Source organism: Typha angustifolia, chromosome 5 (assembly GCF_048772165.1).
Source record: "Typha angustifolia cultivar Huaian chromosome 5, ASM4877216v1, whole genome shotgun sequence".
Taxonomy (NCBI): Eukaryota; Viridiplantae; Streptophyta; class Magnoliopsida; order Poales; family Typhaceae; genus Typha; species Typha angustifolia.
Genome location: NC_133243.1, coordinates 7,692,473 through 7,715,705, shown reverse-complemented (window position 1 = coordinate 7,715,705; position 23,233 = coordinate 7,692,473). Strand labels below are relative to the sequence as shown.

The 23,233-nt window shown below is 37.3% G+C and overlaps 5 protein-coding genes and 2 non-coding genes across 11 annotated transcripts; 5 read left to right on the top strand and 2 right to left on the bottom strand.

The window, feature by feature from the left end:
• The first annotated feature begins 62 nt into the window (after positions 1 to 62).
• On the top strand, positions 63 to 136 carry TRNAE-UUC (transfer RNA glutamic acid (anticodon UUC)). The gene has a single exon. It is a non-coding gene; the product is annotated as a tRNA-Glu (tRNA).
• A 343-nt stretch (positions 137 to 479) lies between these two features.
• Positions 480 to 5,012, bottom strand: LOC140760623 (beta-ketoacyl-[acyl-carrier-protein] synthase III A, chloroplastic). 2 transcript variants are annotated; one of them, XM_073097653.1, is made up of 8 exons: positions 4,604 to 5,012; positions 3,677 to 3,831; positions 2,812 to 2,948; positions 2,128 to 2,230; positions 1,931 to 2,049; positions 1,406 to 1,470; positions 1,086 to 1,299; positions 480 to 1,014 (listed from the first exon to the last, which is right to left on the bottom strand). In XM_073097653.1, the coding sequence occupies exons 1-8, from the start codon at positions 4,777 to 4,779 to the stop codon at positions 793 to 795; spliced, it is 1,191 nt and encodes a 396-aa protein (XP_072953754.1). In that variant the 5' UTR covers positions 4,780 to 5,012; the 3' UTR covers positions 480 to 792. The 2 variants fall into 2 exon arrangements, with proteins under 2 accessions (XP_072953754.1, XP_072953755.1); XM_073097654.1 differs by having other exon boundaries at positions 3,677 to 3,825; positions 4,604 to 5,010.
• A 396-nt stretch (positions 5,013 to 5,408) lies between these two features.
• On the top strand, positions 5,409 to 11,665 carry LOC140760065 (probable hexosyltransferase MUCI70). The gene is made up of 8 exons (XM_073096858.1): positions 5,409 to 5,763; positions 6,519 to 6,767; positions 7,000 to 7,355; positions 8,443 to 8,654; positions 8,881 to 9,137; positions 9,228 to 9,406; positions 11,073 to 11,202; positions 11,333 to 11,665. Exons 1-7 carry the CDS (start codon positions 5,607 to 5,609, stop codon positions 11,145 to 11,147), a joined length of 1,485 nt encoding a protein of 494 aa, XP_072952959.1. The 5' UTR covers positions 5,409 to 5,606; the 3' UTR covers positions 11,148 to 11,202; positions 11,333 to 11,665.
• Positions 11,666 to 12,390: 725 nt separating this feature from the next.
• LOC140760064 (cullin-3B-like) lies at positions 12,391 to 16,134 on the bottom strand. Its single transcript, XM_073096857.1, has 2 exons — positions 15,711 to 16,134; positions 12,391 to 14,587 (listed from the first exon to the last, which is right to left on the bottom strand). Exons 1-2 carry the CDS (start codon positions 15,869 to 15,871, stop codon positions 12,547 to 12,549), a joined length of 2,202 nt encoding a protein of 733 aa, XP_072952958.1. The 5' UTR covers positions 15,872 to 16,134; the 3' UTR covers positions 12,391 to 12,546.
• A 70-nt stretch (positions 16,135 to 16,204) lies between these two features.
• TRNAM-CAU (transfer RNA methionine (anticodon CAU)) lies at positions 16,205 to 16,276 on the top strand. Its single transcript has one exon. It is a non-coding gene; the product is annotated as a tRNA-Met (tRNA).
• A 325-nt stretch (positions 16,277 to 16,601) lies between these two features.
• On the top strand, positions 16,602 to 19,401 carry LOC140760191 (protein IRON-RELATED TRANSCRIPTION FACTOR 3-like). The gene is made up of 5 exons (XM_073097038.1): positions 16,602 to 16,812; positions 16,942 to 17,017; positions 17,369 to 17,487; positions 18,067 to 18,218; positions 18,749 to 19,401. The coding sequence occupies exons 2-5, from the start codon at positions 16,983 to 16,985 to the stop codon at positions 19,178 to 19,180; spliced, it is 738 nt and encodes a 245-aa protein (XP_072953139.1). The 5' UTR covers positions 16,602 to 16,812; positions 16,942 to 16,982; the 3' UTR covers positions 19,181 to 19,401.
• Positions 19,402 to 20,061: 660 nt separating this feature from the next.
• Positions 20,062 to 23,190, top strand: LOC140760140 (HVA22-like protein a). Of its 4 annotated transcripts, none has more exons than XR_012104338.1 (6): positions 20,062 to 20,240; positions 20,781 to 20,807; positions 20,892 to 21,014; positions 21,690 to 21,933; positions 22,591 to 22,783; positions 22,865 to 23,190. XR_012104338.1 is itself a non-coding variant. In XM_073096972.1 (6 exons), the coding sequence occupies exons 1-5, from the start codon at positions 20,185 to 20,187 to the stop codon at positions 22,729 to 22,731; spliced, it is 591 nt and encodes a 196-aa protein (XP_072953073.1). In that variant the 5' UTR covers positions 20,062 to 20,184; the 3' UTR covers positions 22,732 to 22,755; positions 22,865 to 23,190. The 4 variants fall into 4 exon arrangements, 3 of the variants coding, with proteins under 3 accessions (XP_072953073.1, XP_072953072.1, XP_072953071.1); XM_073096972.1 differs by having other exon boundaries at positions 22,591 to 22,755; XM_073096971.1 differs by having other exon boundaries at positions 20,064 to 20,240; positions 22,591 to 22,755; positions 22,922 to 23,190.
• Positions 23,191 to 23,233: the final 43 nt, after the last annotated feature.

Here is a 23,233-nt window from a genome sequence, read left to right as displayed (position 1 = left end):
GCAGCTATTCTGAAAGAAAGAGAAGAATTAATTTTAAATTTGAAATTGTCCTTGATTATTAATCCGTTGTCGTCTAGTCCGGTTAGGATGCCTGGCTTTCACCCAGTTGACCCGGGTTCAAATCCCGGCAACGGAAAAATATTTATTTATCCCCTACTTTTAACCAAATTGCAGTCATTATTTACTATTTTTATTGGTAAGATTGAGTTTTGAAAACTTAGTACATATAATATTTATAACTAATTCATACTTTATCATACATACGTTACATATTAAAACTCATTATTAGTAATAAAAATATATAATTAAATTACAAAAGTACCCACTTTCCCCCCAAGTCTTAAAACTATTCCTTGCATGAATCCAGCCATTAAACACGTTCACTATAGAACAATGTCTTAAAAGTCCTTTGCATATAAGGATTATGAGGGGGGCTAATTTACTTTACAATGGCATCTTGGCTTGGAAAAGAAGAAGAAGAAGAAGAAGAAGAGATATTAACGAAATTTTGTTCATCAAGCTTTCCAAACTTTGGGACCAGACACCAAAATAAACAATTGGCTGCATTCCAGAATATAAATAATTCAGCACCCAATTATGAAACAAAAACATGGGTGGTGCTAACGACTTCATGTGAAAGACACAGAAACTAAACGAGGGCATGGCAGAGAAACTTGAAAGGACCTCCCTAGACTGATACATGGGGGATATAAGTTAAACTGAGCCTGATTTTGTATTTGGATTCTCCTGTAGCATTTCAAACTTCTTCTTCAATTGTCATCGGAGAAAACTTTATCCCCACTTCATGATCGCCGAACCCCATGTAAGTCCAGCTCCAAAACCTGCCGTGGCAACAATATTCCCGGTCTTCACGTTGCCGCTCCGAACAGCTTCATCTAATGCCAAGGGAATCGATGCAGCACTAGTATTACCATAGTTGGCCAAGTTTGAGATGACCTTGTCTGAAGGGATCTGCAATCGTGTGGCGACAGCGTCTATGATCCGCTGATTTGCCTGCAAGCATGTTTGAGTTAAAGGTTAAAATTCTTGATGCAATGATAATAGAATTGTATGGATATGGTTACCTGATGGAGTAGCAACCAATCAATACTAGAACTAGTTAGGCCTGCATCTACTAGAGCCATCTCGATTGTCTGCGGTACGCACCGGACAGCAAATCGGAAGACTTCCTTGCCATTCATTTGGATACAAGAAAAGGATGATTTTCTCGGTGGAAACAGCGGTGCACCATTATTATTCGAGTCAGTCTCATCATCCTTAGCTATGGCATTTAGGTGCCTGCAACAGGGTAGCATGGACAAGGTCAATAGGTGACTACCAAATGGACAAGAACATTATAACTGAAAACATGTTCTGTTAGACAGCTTGAAAATTAGAGAGATACTTTTGACCATGGCCATCACTATGCACATCAAAGCCCAATAAACCATCTTCATCACTACTGCATGCCTGCAAAAGGTTAATGAATGAGAAGGAGAACTTACGTACTGAACTTTGAGAGAAATAATGCTGGAAAGAAACATTCAACAAGCAAAAGTAGATGCAAAATCACAATTGTAGTAAAAAAATTAATTATCTTCGAAGTTCACTACAACAAAGTTAAAATAATAAAACATAAAATATTAAATACATTTTACCTCCTATACTTATATATAAAGTTACTTTACCCTTTGTACTATTTATTGTATTAAACTAATCTCTGTATTTATAACTCGGTTACCAAAATGTTCCTATATATTTGTTAGACAAACTAATTAACTTGGACAGAAATTCTAAATAGTTTCACTTATTGTAAGTACATGAACTGATTTAGTACAAAAAAATGAATTTAAAAATATATTTAACTCAAAAATAAAAAAAGTTATTCATTGGATGAGAACTCTGTGTAAATAGAGGCCCAACTGGTTACCTGCACTAGTACAGCACCAGCAGCATCACCAAAAAGAATGCATGTGCCTCTATCAGTCCAATCGACATATCGTGACAGAGCATCTGCACCTATAACTAGTACATTCTGAAGTCCACCCCCTGCAGTAAAATAAACATATTGTAGCATATCTAGATACTCAAGACTGATTCTTTGTATGAAGTAAATAACCACATTACCTTTGATAAAACGAGTGGCTGTGATTAGCCCCACAACAAACCCGCTACAGGCAGCTGTAATGTCAAAAGCCCAAGCATTTTTGCAACCTAGGTCTCTCTGAATCTGAATATATATGATCAGTAAAATAAGTTCGTTCAGGAAGTATGTCTACCAAGATAGAAGAAGGCAGAAAAAAAAGTAGGAAAATCCATATTTCCAATTAGCCCAGATGCTAGATCATAGCATCACAGAAGTAATGGAATTGCAAAACCATCTATTAACTAGAAAATTGTGGATAAAAGATAAGCATATCAAAAGCAAGGATAAATATATAGCAAAGCCAGAAACATGGATTTGGCACTGTCAACCAAAAAAAGAAAATCTCAAAACAACAAATCTATTTGCACTTAGACAAAGAAAAAGAAGAAAAACAGATTTCAGGTTTACTATCTCTTTCTAGTGACATAACAAGATGTCCAGTCACCTTCAAAATAGATTTGATGTTATACAAATACAAAGAAAACAATAATGAAAAGGACATGATAAAGAGTTATGTGATTGCAAGAAACAAGGTACAACAAACCCTCCCACCGCATAATCTAAATAACATATTTAATTATTTTCCTTGAGTACAATAGCTTAAAAGAAACAAAATTTGGTATTAACTGGCCAGAGATGTAATGCAGTAGCCTTTAATAGCTTACCCGACCACCGCATCCAAAAAGGTCATCTGGAGTGGATGTGCACATGATGACAAGGTCAACATCATTTTCATCAATCTGAGCCATTTGAAGAGCCCCTTTTGCTGCCTCCACAGCAAGCCCACTCAATGTTTCATCCCCTACCAAAATTTAGCTAATCATATAGCATGAAATTTAGAGAAAAATAATGTACAACGTAACCAAAGGAAATGCAGTTTCTGGCAGAGTTTCTATTGCATCATCACATAGGCTATAGAGTAATCATGTGCACCATGGCCTGGAAACATCTAGAAAATTTTTATTCTTTTGTGAGGCATAATCTTCAAATTTAAGGTCAAAGGTAGAAGTATTGGTTCTGTCTTAGATAACATCAAAGCCTTTTGCCTACAATATGGTGTTGGCTCGGGACTAAATAAGGTAAAGAAGGCACCACAATAAAGTATACAAACTTTAAAGACCTTGAGGAATTGGTGGCAGATCCTGCAAACGAGGAAAAAAAAAGAAAAGAAAAGCTTGCTAATCTCACCTAATTATATAACTGGCATTTAGATGAACAAAGTAACCACCCATATCTATTTTAATTAGGCTATTGCAAGCCAACAACAATCTTCCAATATTAGCAAGGCATGGAAACAACCTACACGAAAGAGTCCACTTTGAATCCTCACAAGACCAGTAGGTTCTTTACATAATGCAACTTATCAGTTCTGCCTAAGGTCAAGAAGAATGTCTATATTTGAGGATCATGGAAGTCTTTAGGGGCATATTCTTTCCACAAGGTATGTAATCCCTGAATTTAGTCAAGCATTTTCATATCAAGCAAACCATTGAGTTTTAGAAAAGCTATAACTTGTCTACAAAATAGTACCTGTCAAAACTCGTCGATTACGAATCCCTGTGCGAACAGAAATCCATTCATCTGATGTTTCAACGAATTTAGCAAGGTCATCATTAGAAATTGTAAGCTTTGGCAACGCTGACCCACATCCAACAAGCTTTGAACCCAATCCAACAACCCTGTAACTTTCCTTTTTGTATTTAGAAGGAGGAAATATATCTCAAAATGGATACTCCAATTGAAATCACTTAGATTTAGTCAAGTAACAGAAAAACACTTAAAATGAGAGAAAAAATGCTTGGACCAGAAATGTTAGGTTCTGAAGGCATCATACGAGTTACTAATCTAGTATTGTTTTAAGATAACATCAAATTCACAAATCTTTGCATCAGTTTAAACCAAAGAAACAGATATAGATTGATCTGGAAGAGAGAAAAAAAATGTTAGGTTTTCTGGAAATGTTAGGTTTTCTGGAAGAGAGAAAAAAAATCGAAAACAATACCAAATTTCATTCTACCATCTGAATCACAAGAAAAGAACAACATATCAATCTATTTCAGCTCCAATCTAATCCCTACTTCGTAGCACACTTGAGATCTTTACAAGTTACTCATTTAAGTCGAAACTGTCTAGAATGAAAGGGGCTACTCTTGCTTGCTCTGCCCACTTGCGTACTCACATAACCTCCAAAGACCAAATCACCTTAGCAAGAAGAAAAATAATTTCTTTTTTCTTTAATCTCTTTACAAATTATTCATCCTTAGAAATCCATCAAGGAATCACCAAGATATTCTTCTCTCGACAACAACAGTTAGCATCCAAACGCTTAGATCCCGCACCACAATGCCACGAACAGTAAATCGTGCAGAAAAATCTCAACTTTCCCCAACGAGAGAGCTAGTAAAATGAAATAAAGAACACCAAACGCATCAAAAACGGAACTTCAACAAATCTCACCTCGGAAGACGAGGTTTCGGGGCCGCATCTCCGAGGACGTGGTCCTCCACGCCGCCACCCACTGCGGCGAAGCATCTCAACGGCAACCTCCTCGTATTCCAGGACAACCCAGATCGGATAATACCAAGAGGAGCCAAATTCCTCCCCGGAGAAACGATTCCCGTCGCATTCGCCATCAAGATGCAGTAACGTAATCGAAAGAGATGGAGACGAAACAAAAAGAGTAATCTCCTCGAGATCTCAAAGATGAAGAGGAAGAGGTAGAGGAGAGGAATGGAGAAGGGTGGAAGAGACCATGGCGTAGAGTTTTAAGGAGAGCGAAGTAAAACCGATTTGGTAACCAAAAGCTTCGATAAATCCGATGGAGACGATGATGCCGAAACAAGTAGAGAAACTCCCCAATGCTCGGTTTGGTTCGATAATAGTAGGTGAATCGGACCGGTCCATTACTAAACCCGACAACTCGTTAACCTTATTGCAAAAGACCACCTCACTTTTTAAAATTTATAAATTGACTTCTAATTTCTGGAATTTCTCATATTAAAAACATCCTGTTTTACCTAATATATAAATATTTATCACTCGATCTCTATATTTTATTTTTAATATTTTAAAAATATATCATCGTCAAGTTTTTGATAGATCATACTATATAGATGTATATAAGTGAAATTAATTATAAGATATATCAATTAAAAAACTAAATATTAAATTTTTAGAGGCATACACGCAAATATGAGATTTTAGAAGGGTATATATGCAAGAAAAACCTAACATTAGTCACTTAGTCCTCAACGACAATGACTACAATACCCCTGATTCCCATGGCCGCGTATACCGGAGGCTGTGAGCTTTGCTGATTCGCCCGTTCCGATACGGTCACCGGATTCTCTCTCTCTCTCTCAAAACTGAACCCCAACCCTAGAATTCTGAAGGATTCGGGCTTCGATTGCAACTTTTTGGTTGCTTGGATTTGCCTTCCTCTCGGTGGAGTAATGCCCCAATGGCTCCATACAGGCTTGGTGGTGAACCTTTGCGGTCTCGCCGGGCTCGGAGGACCGCACGAGTTTCGAGGCGGATATGCTTCCTCTGGCCTTTCTCGCTCGCTTTGCTCTCTTTAGTTTACCTCTCCTTCCTCCGCCCGAGGTTCTCGTTTCACGGTGAGCTCGCAATTCCTTTCCCTGTTTCGACCTTCTTTTTCTTCTTCTCTCTCCTGTAAGCTAGTTGATGCGCTGTGCCATTCAAGATCTGGGAATTGTTTCTCGATAAGCACATGCTGGGAATTACTCGGTGGCGAAATGTGAATACTTTCATCTTGCCTAATGTGTATATGTGCATAACGGAACGAGGAGTGATATAATCTTCTTTTTTAGGAAATAAAGCTCCACTTTTGGGTCTTCTATGCTGAGGGATGAAAAGAGATTCTTTGAGAGATTCTTCAACCATTGGTTTTGGGTCTAGGAAATGTTAAACTTTATGTTTCTATAGGGTTGCTCTGGTGTGCGTATTGGCCCAATTGGACTTATTCATGGCTTTATGAATACGCGTGGCAGACAAGTAAATGTCTACGCGTTATATGAAATTCAAGGTTAATCTTAGTTTCCTATGAGCTTATGAACAAAAGAGGAGCACCATGTCTTGAATTCGCCTAGAATAGTCAAGTTGATTGCTTTGTCTCTAATAACCTGAAGTAATAATTCATTTTTGAATCTTCCATATTGCAAGCTATGTACATTGTGGGATTCTGCTACCAAGAGATTTTTAGAATGCTTATGATTTTTCTTCTCTTATGTATTGATAACGTATCTTTCTGTTTATGAGGATTTCAGAGTTCTTCCATGTTATATTTATATGCTACTTCGATTTTTAATTTACTCTATGTTTATATGAAAGATTTCTTGTTCACTCTCATTAGCTTTTCACCATGATCATGTCAATGGAGGAACTTTTCGAGATGAAATAGAGCAGAATGATTGGGGATATTCTCATGATACAATTGTTTCAAATTCCAATGCTTCTGCGGAAGTACAAAACATGATTGCTGAACAACAAGGCTCTATAGATGCATCAATTTTTCGAGAAAAAAACTTCAATGCTTCATACAAGAGAAAAGAAGGTCCGGTGGATCACTCCAGCAATACAAAAGTTAAGTCTAGCAAGCGCCGTAAGTATTTTCTGACAACTCATCTCAATATAATAAACTTCCTGAAGTTTTGTATTTCTTTATAATAACCTGTCTCTTTCGACATCCTCTGTGTTCTTTCACCTCTTGAGAAATGATGAATGCACCAGAAACATCTAGCTTCTTGATATATATATATATTCTTTTTCTGACTATTTCATATTCATTTTGTTACCAGTTATGCTTAGTTAATTTTAAATTCCAAATGTTTCAGATGTACCATGTGAAATTGAGTTTGTGGACTCAGTTGATGATCTATTAGAGTTTGAGAGCTACATGAACTTTACACGATTTTCACTAGACTACATTACTGAAGAAGAGGTCTTGCAAGGGGATGATCTATATGAGCCTTCATTTGGTGGACATCAGACCTTTGAAGAGAGAGAAAAGTCATACTATGCCAAAAGTCAAGCAATTCATTGTGGTTTTGTCAAGGGACCTAAAGAGTACCGTAGCAGTGGATTTGATTTGGATGAGAAGGACAAGGAACTCATGGCTAATTGCTTCGTGGTGGTGTCGTCATGCATTTTTGGATCCTCAGACTTTTTGAGGAGGCCAACTAGGAGTAAGGTACTTTTCAAATCCCAAAATATGATGTGCATTTTGTTCTTGCATATTATTTGTGCACTTAACATTATTACCTGATCTTTATCATTAGTACATGAATTTTTAACTTTTTAAGTAGGGTAATTTTTATATAAGAATTGCGATTTCTTTTGCTAGTATCTTATTTGCCACAGAGATGGATTTTTCTTTTAGATAGAATTATTGGATGTGTTAACTGATAAGAATTATTTAATAAGGAGAAAATTTCCAAAATGGTCTCAAGTTTACTGCATTGACAGCTCATTGTGGAAGTTTGTTTGCTACCTTGGTGGAGTTTCTATGGGACTTGGACAAGCTCCAAATTTTCTAACAATAGTGGAACAAGCGTATGAGGGGAGTTTCATTTAACAAATGTCAGACCCACCACGTCATTGTTCTGAATAAGCCTGTAAGTTATAAAATATTAGTTATATGTAAACTATTGGAATGGAGTCAATGGACTACTACTTAAGAATTATGATGATATCATTATTACGGCAATATAAGACAATTAGTTATATTTGACATATCCATATCTGAATCTGGATCTGAAATTTTCTTCAAAATGCATATCCCTATTATGATTGACTCCAGCTCGAATAGGATGTGTCTAACTACAGTTTTCAGATACAAATTGGGTAGGACCATACACTATCCAACCCGTTTTCACCCCTATCCATCTTGCTATGGAGATAATAGTATAATACTGTCACAAGGATACATGCATAAAAGGATGTTTCCATTTATCATTAGAGATCAAGTAAATTTTCCATTTTGAGGAGGATTATGAATATTATAGTTTTCTGTAGAATCATATATGTACTCTGAGATTTCCTTGTGAGGACTTTTTCAAAGGGCATTAATTTTGGGTTTAAACTTGTATCAGCAGTTTTTACATGTTGCAGACTGAATATTGCCTTACAAGATTATTTTTCTTTGTTACACTATATAATGAAGATTGGTTGCAGAATTTGGACAGTTGTTACCTTGGCCAAAATTGTCTGCTCAAAGCTATCTTCTGTATCTTATTTGTTGGTTTGTAATAAATGTTATCAGCTTGTAACTGTCACAGATTGGCACATACTCTAAGAAGAATGTATGCTTCATGATGTTCGTGGATGAGCTAACATTGACAAAACTTTCTTCAGAAGGACAAGTTCCTGATGAGAAGGGATACATTGGCCTATGGAGAATTATTGTGGTGAAAAATTTACCATACCAAGATATGAGGAAAACTGGAAAAGTGCCAAAGTTTTTGTCGCACCGACTTTTCCCATCTGCTCGGTAACGTAGATTCCTAGAAAGTACTTTCTTTCCTTTTGACTTGGTGAGACTCTGATAATTTTTTAGATTGTTAGCTCATAGCATTGTTATGTGGATGAAATTTAGGTGCTTCTAGTACATGTGGTCATTTTCCTTAAACTAGTAGTTCTCTTTTTTCCTTCTTATCGGGGTATCTCTTGCAGATGTTGCCATGGGAATCATTTTATTTGGTATTAAATTATCTCAGGTACTCTATTTGGATTGATAGTAAACTTCGTCTTCATGCTGATCCCATGCGTATCATTGAGTACTTTTTGTGGCGAAGTAAAGCAGAATATGCTATTTCAAAACACTATGATCGCAGTTGTGTCTGGGAAGAAGTGCTTCAAAACAAACGTTTGAATAAGTACAACCATGACGCAATTGATGAACAATTTTACTTTTACCAATCTGATGGTCTGGTCAAGTATAATGAGTCCGATCCAAATGTTCCTCTTCCAAGCTGTATGTTTTTATATGCTAAAATAAAATGGTTTGCTATTTTATCGTTGACTTTTTACTTTTTAGATGATCTTGGCATTCATTCTTTTGCAGATGTGCCTGAAGGTTCTTTTATTGTGCGTGCCCACACACCAATGTCTAACTTGTTTTCATGCCTTTGGTATAATGAAGTCAATCGTTTCACTTCACGTGATCAGTTGAGCTTTGCATACACTTTTCTCAAGCTGAGAAGAATGAATTCAGGGAAGCCCTTTCTTCTTAACATGTTTAAGGTAAAACAAATTTTGATAGGATATTCTGTAATGAAGGTTCATCATTCACTTCTGAAATTCCTTTTCTTCTGAAGAAGTTTTGAGTTCTTTTCAACAGATCAGTATTTGCAAGTATTACATAACCATGCTTACATTATATATTACTTTACCTAGAATCCTTTTATGTAAATTATGAAGCTATTCTTCCTTAGTCTGTAAGTAGAGCGTCATTTGCATCAGCTGCATAATTATGTAATAGTTACTAATGATTGAGGGATAATTGTGCTTTTAGATGAAAGACATACTGTGCATCTGATACATTAGGTTTCAGTTACATTAAAATTTATTAATTTCCTAAATAAACTCCATTCATGTAAACTTAGAGAATGCTGGTGTTCTCCTTCCCTTCGTCCTCCTATGAATCGCAGAACTTTAACAAAAGGGGGATGATTTGGGCCAAATCTTGAAGAAAGCTCAAAAGCGCCCAATTTTAGTAATCTGAATCTAATAGGTCAGAAATATCTTGAACCATGAACTTTCCTCCAAAGAGCAGAAATGCCGCAGGCAGCTTGACAAGCCGACTAATACCAAATACACTGAATTGTTTACCAAACTCTCCTTGTTGAACTAAGAAAAAATGCTTTGCCTCTGAAAATGGTTCTTAATAGTGAAAAAACTGAGACGCCAACCAAAGCAACGTAGCACTCCGCACTTGCAGGTGTATTTATTTTACAACTGAAATATTAGTTTGAAACTGAAGCTGCCTAAGGGATTATGATGCTATTCACAGATCTTGTAGAATTTGGAAGCATTAGTTCTTTCCTTATTAACAAGCATAAACTTTCAAGTACTAGTGATTAGCAACATGGACAAAGGCAATTAGTGGAGAAGCTCATATTTTTTTCTTGTAAAAGGCCATTTTATTACCGGCTTTCTTTAATATAACTGAAATATTAGTTTGAAACTGAAGTTGCCTAAGGGATTATGATGCTATTCACATATCTTGTAGAATTTGGAAGCATTAGTACTTTCCTTATTAACAAGCATAAACTTTCAAGTACTAGTAAATAGCAACATGGACAAAGGCAATTAGTGGAGAAGCTCATATTTTTTTCTTGTCAAAGGCCATTTTATTATTACTGGCTTTCTTTAATACAAGGTTAATTATTTTTACATTTCTCTTTTTATGTTTTAGAGTTAGCAGTTTGGACTCAGATCTACCTTATGTAGCCAATTAACCGCAACCTGTGCTCTGAGCGTTGCTATTATAGTCCTCAACTCTTGTATCTGTTTCAGAATCTGTAATGCTATTTTCTTCTGCATTAGTTGATAAACAGCTAAGTTGATTGTTTCCTTTTTATCAGTAAGATTTGTTATAGCTCTGAATGGTTAGCGTTAGTAGTCTCTATGTCAATAAAGCTGGTCATTTTTTAATACACGTGAGATATCATCCAACTGATATGGCAATGAACAAAATCTCCAGATGAATCTCCTACATATTTATCTTTAAATATTTAGGTGTAGAATCTATGGCTACTTTGCTGGAATCTTTTGTTTGTCTTCTACTTCTGAGATGACCTCGGAACAGTACTATTCCAACAAGAGAAAATCAAGGCATTCTTATTAGTCAATTCTCAGGAAAACGAGCTAAATCACAATGATCACTTATTTAACTGCTATGGTGCAGGACTGCGAACGAAGAGCACTAGCAAAATTGTTCCACCACCGAGTTGAATCAGATCCACCACCAACTATTCCTTGATGGGGGTCCTTTTCATCCTTGATGATCCCAAATATCAAAATTTTGTGTTGGTTAGGTAAACTCTTGCACCAGTTCATTTTCTCAGGTTCAACATCTCCATCAGCCTCTGATGCGATCTTTTTCATTTTATTTTATTTTATTTTCCCTTTGACATATAACTGTAAGATTCATGCTTCCTAATGTAGGTTTTGGCGGTTTAAGTGCATTCCTAGTTCATTCTTTGACCTAACTACTGCAAGATTGGAGCAGACGCCTTCCGACTGGTAACTTACAGAGATTGAAGGAAACGCCAAGGGGGCAAAGGTGTTAAGAAATGCAACTTCAGAGAGCCCTTTGGCTTATATTCTCTCAGATCATGCATACAGCAAGATTCTGTCACCATGACACTTCTTTTTTTTTAATTTTACATTGAACTGTCGATTAACCTTTAATGCATAGTGAGATTTCCGGTGCTTTTCTAATAGATTCATTCTTTAAATCCCCAAGTTTAATTATATGCCATCAAAATATTATTGAATTACACGAATGCCAGTATGTTTTGGTATATATGCAGTTCAGGCTATTCTTGGCAGGTTTCTGAGTTGCTTAAAATGTCAATCTCAACCTTTCATTCTACCTCTTCGAAGCTCATGAATACAATCTAATATGTGGATCGAGGTGAAAGGGACACCTTGGACTATTTTGGAAAGCCTACTATGCCATTGTTAGCTAATCATTGGAAGACCGTGCATTGCCACTGGAGAAATAAGACATGAGCGTTAGAAGACCTATCAACGCTTACAAAGTAACATCAACCTATAAGAAAATAAAAGATAATAATCAAAATCTAGTGGAAGGAATAATGCAGTGTCTCCACATGCAGGCAAACAGAAGGCCTTCTGCGTGCAGTGAAACACTTATTGAGAAGTAAGTGCACTCAGTTATTAGATCTTGCCCCTTTTTAAAACTCGAACAAAATGTCTGAGCGTCAATCCATTATCCAGCATCAGGAAGCAAATCCACCTTGGTGTTTATAGCAAGTAAACGCAACTTTCCCTAGTATTTTAAGAAAGTGGGGTCATATCTACGGATCAATCTCACCTAACAGACTAATATTTTTGCTCTGGAAAGTATCAAGCATCAGATGTTTCCATCTGGGCAAAGGAGCCAGTGACATCCATGCCAGGAAGCCACCTAAAAGTATATCAGACATGTGAATTTGGTAAGTGAAGGACAAGTGCAATGGGACTCTGACTCGTCTGTAGAGCAAAAGGCATCACAGGTAATAAGATTTAGCATTAGAGCAGAATGAGTCAAATGGATTAAAACAGAAGGCACCAAGAGAAGAACCATTTGGGGGATTACATGGACAGGATTTGCTTATCAACTGCACAGAAATTGCAGAGAAAGGATCTAAGGATCACGCAAGATACCGATACAACTTCCGGTCTGCCTTGTCCCTCTCTAAAAATTCACGCTCAATCAGAGACTCTATTCGTTTCTTTATCACTACCGGATTTGGCAAGAAGCGGGACTGCAACTGCTTTGTGACCTCAGTTACAATGCTATTGTGATCCAAGACCCTCCTGGATTTCATGATTCTAACAATGGCAGCCTCAATCTGAGGTTTTCTGTCTTCCTCCACTCTTTGGCGAGTCTCTTGCTTCTCTGGCTCAGACTCCTTTTGAGCCACAACTGTCCCTATCTTAACCTTGACAAACTTGCTTGTGAACTTATCATTGAAGTAGAAAGCATCATCCTCGGATATATCCTTGCTCATGGGTTCCTTGCGCAAAACATTCTTACCCTTGACACAAGCAAGAGACTGAAGACAGCGCTTCAGATCTGAAGCTGGTATTTCTGTAGCCTGCTCAATTTCTCGGTAAGTTAACCCATCTGCTGAATTGAAAAGCATGAGGACACACATTTGGTAAGTGGAGACATTCAGCTCATGTTTCTGACCCTTTCCAAAGGTTGCTTTTATATCTGCTGTTCCCATATTTGTTTGCCACGTCAATCTCCTTCCAGTATGAGTTCCAAGATAGTATGCTCGGAACTTCTCACATACACCAAGAATTTCAGGCGGAAGGTTGCAGGTGGTACTGGGTTGGGTTGGCCAAGACCCTGTTGTAAGAATCTGGACAGCGAGGGTAGGGCCATCTCCAATCTCAGCAGACTGACTAGCATAAAACTCTTGCATAGTATCCTGAGAGGTCTTCATATCAGTAAACATGCCTTCTAATTTAGAAGTGAACTGATAGCCGCATTCTGTCTTCAGCTTAACTATCATACTCCTTTCAGCATCATCAGAAACAGTTTTGCCAGAAAGAAGCCGCTTTGCCAAGTGTTGTTTGTAATACTTCTCAAATACATCCTTCTCCTGCAGATACCGGAAAAGCATCATTACTTTGTCTAGGACAATCTCCACATCCTCTTCGCTAGCCCCTTTTAGGCCTTTCCGGAGCTTGTCATCAACATACAATGATATAAACTCAGGTGACCTATTGTTTAAGTTGATGAAGTATTCAAATGAAGAGTTCAGGGCATTTTGGAAAGTCTTATCATTGTTAAATGCAATGCTGATAATTTTATCGTGCTTATCCTTCTGATTTAACAGACGTTGGACAAAGTCCACAGGGTCCTTTAGTCTCTCTGGATCTGTTACTAATTGTTTCCCAGTTTCTCTAAGGTGAGAAGTCATGACATCTCTAATTGTCATAAGCCCTTCAGGAACCCTACGGAACAAGTTGTACATCCTGCTCAAATCTTCATACTTGTCATCCAGAAGCATATTAACAAGTCCAGAGTTCTCCATGTGAACCAACCTATGCATGTGGTTTGCAATCATTTCTTTCTCCACGACATTAGTTATTTTTGCTTCACTCCTGGCATCTAGGTAATGCGAAACACGATCCATCTCTTCATTAAGCCGCCTCTCAGCCTTCTTAAGGTAATCCCCACAATCACAGCACTCAATAAAATGTTGCGACTCACCACTATAAAAGCTAGCTGATACCTCCAAAAATGGCTTCTCAAAATCTTCTTGATACACGGATGAACCCAGATCCATTAGCATCTTAGTTATATTCCTCATCAACCCTCGATTTATTACTTCACCTGTACGCTCTCTATGTATGAGGTCGAGAAGTGTGTCAAGTAACCTAGTCTGGATTTTGTCAGAGCGAATGATATGATCCCTCCATAAATTCAGTCCAAGTTCATGAACAGGTGTCTTATGACAGCTGGGAATATATGTTCTATCCATGTACATTAATATATCTCGTATCATCTGCAATGCCTTGTTGTGATCAACCCATTTTCTGTTTAGCTCCTCCAAAAATAAACCGCCTTGAGCAGCCTCTATTGACTTTGCTATTTCTTTCAGGTGCCACGTCATAGTGGTTACAAGTCCAGAGTACAATTTTTCGCCATACTTGTGAAGCACCATGTTATAAGCACTCCTGTATTGGTAGAAGAAGCTCATGAATCAAAACTTTATGTCAAAAGGAAGACAAACTATCATTTTAAACCACAGTTCACTAACACAATTACAGGAAGGAAACTTGAGATTCTGTTAAGTGTCAGTTTAAGAGGCAAGAATAGTTCATCACAGTGGACACAAAAGTGCAAGGTGATAACGGTAGTGCAGTTTTGGAAATTATTAATTTAAAACAAGCAAATAAACTCCCTTATACTGTAAATTCTTATAATACGACAAAAAACAATGCCTGGTTCTGTCCAAAATATTCCTGCCTTTGACAACTGCATTGCAAGTTTAAGATGCATGAGGTACAGGTCAAGTTTGTACCTCAGAAACATTTAAAATTCACATTTAGCCAATGCTACATGAGGGCATCAAAGAGTGAAAAATATTAGATAGAAGTAAATCGAAAAAATTACAGTATCTGGTTCATCAAAAAACCATCTGGAATAAACAAATAGTCCATACTTTATTAAGAAGAAGAAATTATGGTAGAAGAAACTCTAATAATTGCACCAGACAAAAGAAAATCAGAGAGACTGTATTAACAATAGCGAAATCACGTTGAAAATTTCCAAAAATGTCAAGTTTTTATGCCTTTGGCCACACCGACAAAATGTCACAATAATTAATCTTCAAAATTACTACAGCAGCAGCTACATCACAATTTTCCGAATCCACAAACAACTTTTCTACCTTGAAGGAAGACATAAAAGCAATAATTATGACCCTAATAGTGACTTTTTAGCAGACAGTTTCTCGATGCTGGAAAATTGACATCAATAAAAAGAATAATGACCAGCAGAGCTCCGGGAGTAGTGCTAATTTCAGATTGAGACAAAGCACAACCATTTTTAAGATCAAAAGGCCTATAAGGCATACAAAAGACTAACCTTTGATCACATCTAAGGATCTATCTCATAGATCCGCTACATGAGCAACTTCCAAATAAAGCACTAATAAACGATTCCACAACAACGAATCAATACGTGCACTTCATATCACACATACATCATCATCAAAAATATCCACACACACATCACAAAAAAAAAAAGAGTGCGCAAAACAAACAAATCGAAGAGAGAGGGGAGATGGGAGCAAACCTATAAAGCTCCTCAAAGCTGAGGCCGCTCGCGTTGTGGTTGTAAATCTCGTTAATCGCGTGCTCCAAGACCTTCCACGTCCTCTCCGCATACTTGGGATCGAGCTCCACGCGGTGCTTGAAGGCCTCGATCTTGAAGTTGCGCTTCTTCTGGGAGCTCATCGTTCCCGGCCACCGGAATCGGACGGCGGAGCGATCACCCTACCCGAGGCGAACGGCGTATGGAGGTAAATCTAGGCTTTGGGAAGAGGGGCGCACACGGATCGAGAGAGCTAGGGTTAGGGTTTCGGGAGATGGCGGGGATGGACGGGGAGAGATATAGAGAGAGATATGGAGAGAGGAACGGAGTCTTTTTATTCGTTTTCTTGCCCTTTTTGTGCTAATTTTTCTTTCCTCTGGTGAATGGCGATGCCTTGATGTGCTGCTCTGCCGAGTTTATTCTGCGGACTTGATCGAACAAGATTAAATATTTCATATTGCCTGATTTACCAATCAATCAGAGTGGCGCAGCGGAAGCGTGGTGGGCCCATAACCCACAGGTCCCAGGATCGAAACCTGGCTCTGATAACTTCAGATGGGCTTCCACTTTTCTTTTGTTTTCTTTTTGGTTGGCCCAAATCTCATTGGGCTAATGGGAGGCACTAATAACTGCTCCATCTTCCAAATTTATTTTGGGTTTTTTGTATTTATAATATATAGTTTTCATAAATCTCTTATTTAATTTTATGTCTCTCTAAAGTTTATTTACAGATATTTTTTTTAAGACATGATTTTTGCATATATATTATTTAAAAACTTTATTTTGACTAGAAATTTGTATTTAGCTCCTCGTATTTATACAATATTATTGAAGCGAACATTCACTTATAAGGCTATTAATGGGCTACTCATGGCGGCACACGTCGTCAGTACCGCCGCCAGCACCCGGAGGCGTGCTCGCCACACTCTCGAGCGTGGAGGATGGACTCTGCTCGACTACTCCACACGCACGAGTTCTCCCCCGCCGCCCCCCCAAAGTACATGGATAAAATCCTCGTTGGATCTCGCGGTCTTCCCTTCTCTCACGCGCACTGACCAGTTGAACTCCTCAAAATTTTCTTTAGGTATCTTCTCCTGTTCTTCACCTTCTCGATTCACTATTTCTATGGATTTTGAACAATTTTTTTTTTCTTTTGCTGTAATCGACGGAATAATTAAGTCTTTGACCTCCTTTTGTGCCATAATTTGATCAGTAAATGACTCCAAATGTTTCCATTCGTTGCAGAGGAGAACTATGGCGAATAGCACAGATACTATACCTGAACAAAGGTCAGTATGTTGTGAATCGATAGCATTACTTTACTAATTATGAGGTCATGTATCTTTTCCTGCTATAGTGATCTATTCATAATGAGAATTATAGGTATTGTTGCTGCAGCAATTGTTATATGCCACTGGATACTTTGAATCATACATACTAAACCTACTTATTTGATTGGTTTCAGCCATAAAAGAGGTTGCTTTAATCCTCTCTTTTTTCCAATCTTGGTTACTCATTATATATCTATACACATGGTTACTATCTTTGATTTGTTGGTGTTTGTTGCTTCGTTAGTCTCTGTATGCGGTGCTATCTTGTTTGCTTTACTACTCAAATATCTGAGATGTTCTTCCTTGCAGGGCAACCCCTAAGAGAAAGAATCTGGGAAGAGTTCCAAAGAAAGAACACAAGTCTCGGAGAGAGAAGCTGAAACGCTACCATTTGAATGAACTATTTCTGGAGCTAGGTCGTGCACTTGGTAAACCTCATACCCTAATGGAGTATTTTAGAATGAGAATTCATGTTATTGTAACAAATCCTATCTAATATATTAGTTGATAATGCTGATATTCTTTTCAGAGGTAGAAATTTAGCCTACAATAACATGAGCAGTTGTGATTTTGTAATACAATGTACAAATCATTTACATAATCAATATTGTGGTAGTATTCATTGTTTGTATCTCCTGTAACAAAGCAGCATGTGGATAAGTCTTCCAATTGTTGAGTTTAAGGTCATGGTGTTGCCAAATATTTTAGAAGGTTTATGGCTGGGCAATTGTCCTTCATTAACTGTTATCTGATAAATTGCAACTATCCACACTCAAATCATGAACCATCTGGTTGTTCTTTTCCCATCATGTTTAATTTGCCAAATATCAATTTGCCAGTACTATGTTTTGGTGTAGCTAGAATTTTCAAAAATTTAAGAGGTATGTCGTAGAAATTTCCAGTACAGTTCATCATTTTTCCCCTTTTTCTGGGCTATGTCCATTACTATCTTCCTTTTTTAAAATGTATAATTTAGTATTCCATAATTATCATATATCATTTTTTAGACAGTTGCAACTCTGTTGCAGAACCATCTTCTCGGCAGAGTAATGGTAAAGCATCTATAGTGGTTGATGCCACTCGATTTCTGCGCTATCTCATTGCAGGAAACAAGACTCTGAGAAAGGAAAATGCTGCTTTGGATATTGAATATCATTATGTAAGTTAGTTGAATTCAAATATTGAGATCATTTTCAGTCAATTACCTGCAGAATCATTTTCTAACATTTTGTTCACCTTATCTTTACTTGATTGAATTTTGATTGCTTCTGGAGAAAAGAAGCTCTAGTAAATATAGTATGAAACATTCCTATAACTTTTTTCTGGCCCAAACAAGTGAGAGTCTCCATATCCATATTATCACTTACCTGAATTTTAGATATCAATAGTCTTGTGATTCAAATTTGCATGCTGAACCATTTATCACCAGAGGCTAATCTTCCAAGTTGAAATTTACTGCATCTCTCACTCATATCATTAATGAATCAGATTTTTCTTTTTAACCTTTCCTGATCATCTCAAGTCTGTTGAAACTTATATCTCCCACTTGTCGGTAGAGCTACTACTATTTCAAATTTTGATACTTCTCCTGAAATTTAGTAACTCCAGGAATAAGATTTTTGTCAACTGTGATTATTTTGTTCTGCCAAGTTAATTGTTTCTTTCGTACTTGGTTTATAACTTGGACAGTTAATTAGAGAGAATGATGAGCTCAGAGATGAAAACAGTGCCCTGCAAGCTGATATTGAGAGGTTGCAAAACGATCTTCATAGGACACAACCCGATCCCATCTGGCCTAATGGAACGGACATGGTTCCGTCCACTCTGGATCTTCCAACAACTGCAGCAATGCAGATTGAAGAACAGGCAGCTGGACCCTTATACCTCATTTCCAACCATCAAGAGCTCCATCCCTTCTCAGAGACAGGAAACACACCACCGTTGCCGCCGAATCCATCCTCAAATGTGACTAGACCTCGCGCAAGATATCCAACTTCATCAGACTCTTGGCCATTGGAGCTCCTCTCTAAGCATCAAATAGAAGCACATGAAACACATCACAGTTTGAGCAGCAGAACCACATCAAACTGCACAGAAGGCTCAGATACTAGCAGGGAGTAATAAAAAATGAGCATGTCAAACTGTTCTGAATACAGTGGAGATGAACAACCAGTCAGAAGATGCTTAATGAGGCATCTCCGAAGATGCCAATAGATATGAGAAATGCTTGTGTTTAAGAAATAAACATGGTGTATTGGTTGGACCAAAACAAGCATCTGCAGCTCCCTATGAGTTGGACCATAAAGCAAAGATCAATAAAGTTTTGGGGAAATTATCAAAAATATTCTCCGGTTTGTTATAGTTAACGCCCTACTATATTGATCTTCATTATTTGACCGTTGAAATTTCTAAATGCCTCAAGAATATCATAATGTTACTTTCCTTAACCGATAGTTATCGCATAGTTCAGTTTAATTTATTTTTGAGTAAATTTTAAGTAAAAAATAAAAAGGAAACCAAATTTCGAAGTGAAATAAGAGGTATTTTAGGTCTTTGTTTTTAAAGGATACGAGAAATTCTTTATTCCATAAACTATTGTTAGGTTAAAAGATGGGCGGTACTTTTGAGGTATTAAAGTAAAAATATAAAAGTCGAATATTAAATATTTATACTATCGAGTAGGAATAGTAGTAAAGACAAAATATCAGTTATTTTTAATAAATTTCTCAAAATATTCAAATAGTGATTTAATTAAAAATATACATTGTATTCGAACAAGAAAATAATAAAAAGTTCCTAAATTTGATAAAAAAAGAATAAGATTTGCATTCGATTATTGGCTTTCTTTGGAAAGAAAAGATATATGGAAGTATTTAAGATCAAAGAGGGATGGGTCAGTCTCGGTCGTCCTCGGACTCGGATTTTTGGGTCAGTCTCGGTCGTCCTCGCTTCGGATTCGGGTCCAATTGACCTACTCCATGATTGGCAAGTATCAAAGCAACATCACTCGCACTCCTGCTGTCCTGCTCGAGAAAAAAGAGGGGTTTTTGACGGCTCTATACTTTCTCTGAGATTTTCAAATTAAAGCGAGAAGAGAAACAAGGTAGAGATCAAAGAAGAAGGGGATGGGCTCCGGATCTTTCATCTCAGTTGTGGCGAAGAATTTCGATGTTCTTGCTGGGTAATGTGCTCTAAATCACTAGAAAGAAGAAAAAGCTTCGATTTTTGCTTTATCTGGTTGCATGTAACGACTTGTTTCTGTGATTCAGATCCGACTGTGTTATAACTTGTGGGTTCGATCTCTTTTACTTGCTTGCTTACTAAACTTGCTTCATGTTAGTAGTAAATTTCTAGACCCCTTTCCTTGTTCATGACCATCGGAGATCTTTCTCTTTTTCTCAATGTTGAACTGTTTGATGTGAATGTTGCTGGGTACACTTCATTGGCCTCTTTTTTTTTTAATCAGCATGTTAGTTTTCTCAAATTACATAATAATCGTCAGATCATAATTTGGAGTCCTTATTCCAGATAGATAGATGGTAAAGAGTCGGGAATCAAATTTGAATTATTATTTGTTGCTTGGTTTGCTATGTAGAATTCTGTTATATTTTATTCATGAGGTGGAAATATTTGACTGATCACTTACATAGAAATATTACTGCAGATGCAGGTGGTGATTTTCTTGTATATCTAACTAACTTTGCAATTCCTTTATTTGCAGGCCATTGGTTACTCTTGTTTATCCACTGTAAGTACTGCTCATGTTGTCTTCATAAGATGCTTGGAACTTTGCTTTTGTAGGTCATCTGCTACTGCGTGTTACTTTTGGCAGGTATGCTTCAATTCAAGCTATAGAAACAAAATCTCCTGTGGATGATCAGCAATGGCTCACTTATTGGGTGCTATACTCATTTCTCACATTGTTTGAGCTCACTTTTGCAACAATAATTGAATGGTAAATCATGTTATAGTTCTTTTCCATTAGCTATAGATACATCGTATTTCTCCTCTGGTGCACATTCTCATTTTTGGGGCTAATACTTTATTTTACTGAGTATTATTATTGATACAAATATGTGTTAGCTGCCTATCTCCCCTATACGATTTATTATATGAAATATATTAGACCAGCGGAAGGCAGTTCTAATTGAAATCTCTCCTAGTTGCAACATTAGATGCATAGCATATACAGTCTATACACCACATAACCCTTGTGTTATTTTTTATTTATGGGATATGTCAGATTTTGACCACTTGCTTCAGAAATTCTGCAATCTTCAATCTTGTCTCCTTCCCTTGTACTTCTTTGCTGACACTTTAAGATTGACACTTCAACATAAGGTGCTTCTCCACCTGCTTCAGAAACTTTCTTTTCCTCTCTGTGCTCATCTGTTTCTTCTGTTCTTTTTTGCTCAGATTGAACTGATACTTTTGTAATGATACCTACCTGTAGTCGGAAAAGCTTCAGAGCATATGAGGGCATAACTGTTCTTATGTTTATGGTGACTATTATTGATGAATTTTGCTTCTTCTATGGCTCTCGAAGTGGGAATAGGGACTGTGTTACTTATAGGATTCTGCTTGATGCAATGTTGGAGTTCAACTTAATTATGTATGATACATGTTCCAGGCTTCCTTTCTGGTCTTACGCAAAGCTGATTTTCAATTGTTGGTTGGTTTTACCCTACTTCAACGGTGCTGCATATGTTTATCAGAATTTTGTGAGGCCACTGTTTGTGAACCAGGAAATAGTAAACATTTGGTATGTACCACGAAAGAAAGACATGTTTGGTAAGCCTGAGGATGTACTGCAAGCTGCAGAGAAATATATACAAGAAAATGGAAGAGAGGCACTTGCAAAGCTCGTAAGCAAGGTATGTATGTTCTTGAGACATAACATTGGCACTCTCCCTCATGTACTTAGTAAACCAAATCATGGAGCAGTAATGATTGTTTTGTCAGATGAAGAATCTGTGCTAATTTACACATCTCTTGAGAATGTTTCTCAAGACTAAGCATTGAGTTGTCATCATTCCTATCCTAGGTTATCTGTCAAAATGATGTGAAACAACTTTGGCACTGACATCTTGTATCACAGTAGCAAGATTGATTGCTCTGTATGATTGCAAATCCTGTGATCCATCTTATGTTGAAACATATTTGTGAACTTGTACATTCTGTTATTCTTAATGACCTTTCTTGCCTAAATGTTACGCTTGCTATTGTCTCTAGTCAGAATATTCATAAACTCTTCCTGCCTGTAGTGTAAGTTTTACGCACTGGACAAGTTCTCTTGAGGCAGATTGAATCTGAAGAATGTGTCGGAAAGATATGCGCTCTCTTTTCTTTTTAAGCATTTGTTTCCTTCCTCTCTATGTTCTTCTTTGTGGCTTTCGAAAACTGATTTGTTAACTGTAAAAGGACTAAGGGGGTGAAGCTTTTAAATAATTTTCTGCTTGGTTTTAGGTCTCTTTATCAGCTTCATGTCTTGTATTTACTTTTTGAACAAAACTGTTGTGCCTCTATTGCAGGCTAGAAATCTAACGAATCCTGGGATCAACAGACGTTCAATCTTGGAAGAGGTAGAGGCTGAAAGGAAAGCAAGAGCTGATAGAGAATCCAGAACCCCGGGTGAAAGTCATACAATCTTTGATGAGGGTTACCGATACTAAACCCTCTTTCTTTTCCTCCATTAGGTGAGCTTCCATCTTAACGATATATTATGTAAGTATTATGTCATTGAAATTTCTCCACCGTATTGAAACCTAAGATGTGGTTAAACAAGCCCAACTCATGCGATTGCAGCTTTCCCTCTGTGTGTGATTCGTTGTTAAGATTCTAATCATCTTGACAGTTGTTCAGACTTCACGATGACGAAGAACCATATGGATCGGTGCAACGAAGAACTCTCCAGTAGTCTGTGACGATTTCAATCTTGTGTTTTCGCCTACTATCCAGTTTCGTAGAGTAGCTCTGCTAGTGATGCTTGTCAGGTTTCAGCTAATGATATTCTTGTCATACTTGTATAATGTTCGAGTTGGTATGATCTGTTTCTCGACTTTCATGTATTAGTTGCAAGATCGAACCCCGTTTTGTGTTAGGAAGATGTACAAAGTATATGGTTTTGGCTATCTTGTTTGTTGATGCGTGCTAACATCTTGAGTACCATTTTCT

Bases quoted from the DNA above. Each gene is read 5' to 3' on its own strand.
- LOC140760191 (XM_073097038.1), top strand. From the start codon at position 16,983: ATGGCGAATAGCACAGATACTATACCTGAACAAAG. The intron at 17,018-17,368 runs GTCAGTATGTTG...TCTTCCTTGCAG, and splicing joins GATACTATACCTGAACAAAG to GGCAACCCCTAAGAGAAAGA. The intron at 17,488-18,066 runs GTAAACCTCATA...ATCATTTTTTAG, and splicing joins GGAGCTAGGTCGTGCACTTG to ACAGTTGCAACTCTGTTGCA.
- LOC140760623 (XM_073097653.1), bottom strand. From the start codon at position 4,779: ATGGCGAATGCGACGGGAATCGTTTCTCCGGGGAGGAATTTGGCTCCT. The intron at 2,231-2,811 runs GTAAGCTATTAA...ATATATATTCAG, and splicing joins TTTTTGGATGCGGTGGTCGG to ATTCAGAGAGACCTAGGTTG. The intron at 1,300-1,405 runs GTATCTCTCTAA...ACCCTGTTGCAG, and splicing joins AGTGATGGCCATGGTCAAAA to GCACCTAAATGCCATAGCTA.
- LOC140760064 (XM_073096857.1), bottom strand. From the start codon at position 15,871: ATGAGCTCCCAGAAGAAGCGCAACTTCAAGATCGAGGCCTTCAAGCAC. The intron at 14,588-15,710 runs GTTTGCTCCCAT...CTACCAATACAG, and splicing joins AGCTTTGAGGAGCTTTATAG to GAGTGCTTATAACATGGTGC.
- LOC140760140 (XM_073096972.1), top strand. From the start codon at position 20,185: ATGGGCTCCGGATCTTTCATCTCAGTTGTGGCGAAGAATTTCGATGTT. The intron at 20,241-20,780 runs GTAATGTGCTCT...CTTTATTTGCAG, and splicing joins AATTTCGATGTTCTTGCTGG to GCCATTGGTTACTCTTGTTT. The intron at 20,808-20,891 runs GTAAGTACTGCT...TACTTTTGGCAG, and splicing joins GTTACTCTTGTTTATCCACT to GTATGCTTCAATTCAAGCTA.
- LOC140760065 (XM_073096858.1), top strand. From the start codon at position 5,607: ATGGCTCCATACAGGCTTGGTGGTGAACCTTTGCGGTCTCGCCGGGCT. The intron at 8,655-8,880 runs GTAACGTAGATT...AAATTATCTCAG, and splicing joins CGACTTTTCCCATCTGCTCG to GTACTCTATTTGGATTGATA. The intron at 9,407-11,072 runs GTAAAACAAATT...GCTATGGTGCAG, and splicing joins TTCTTCTTAACATGTTTAAG to GACTGCGAACGAAGAGCACT.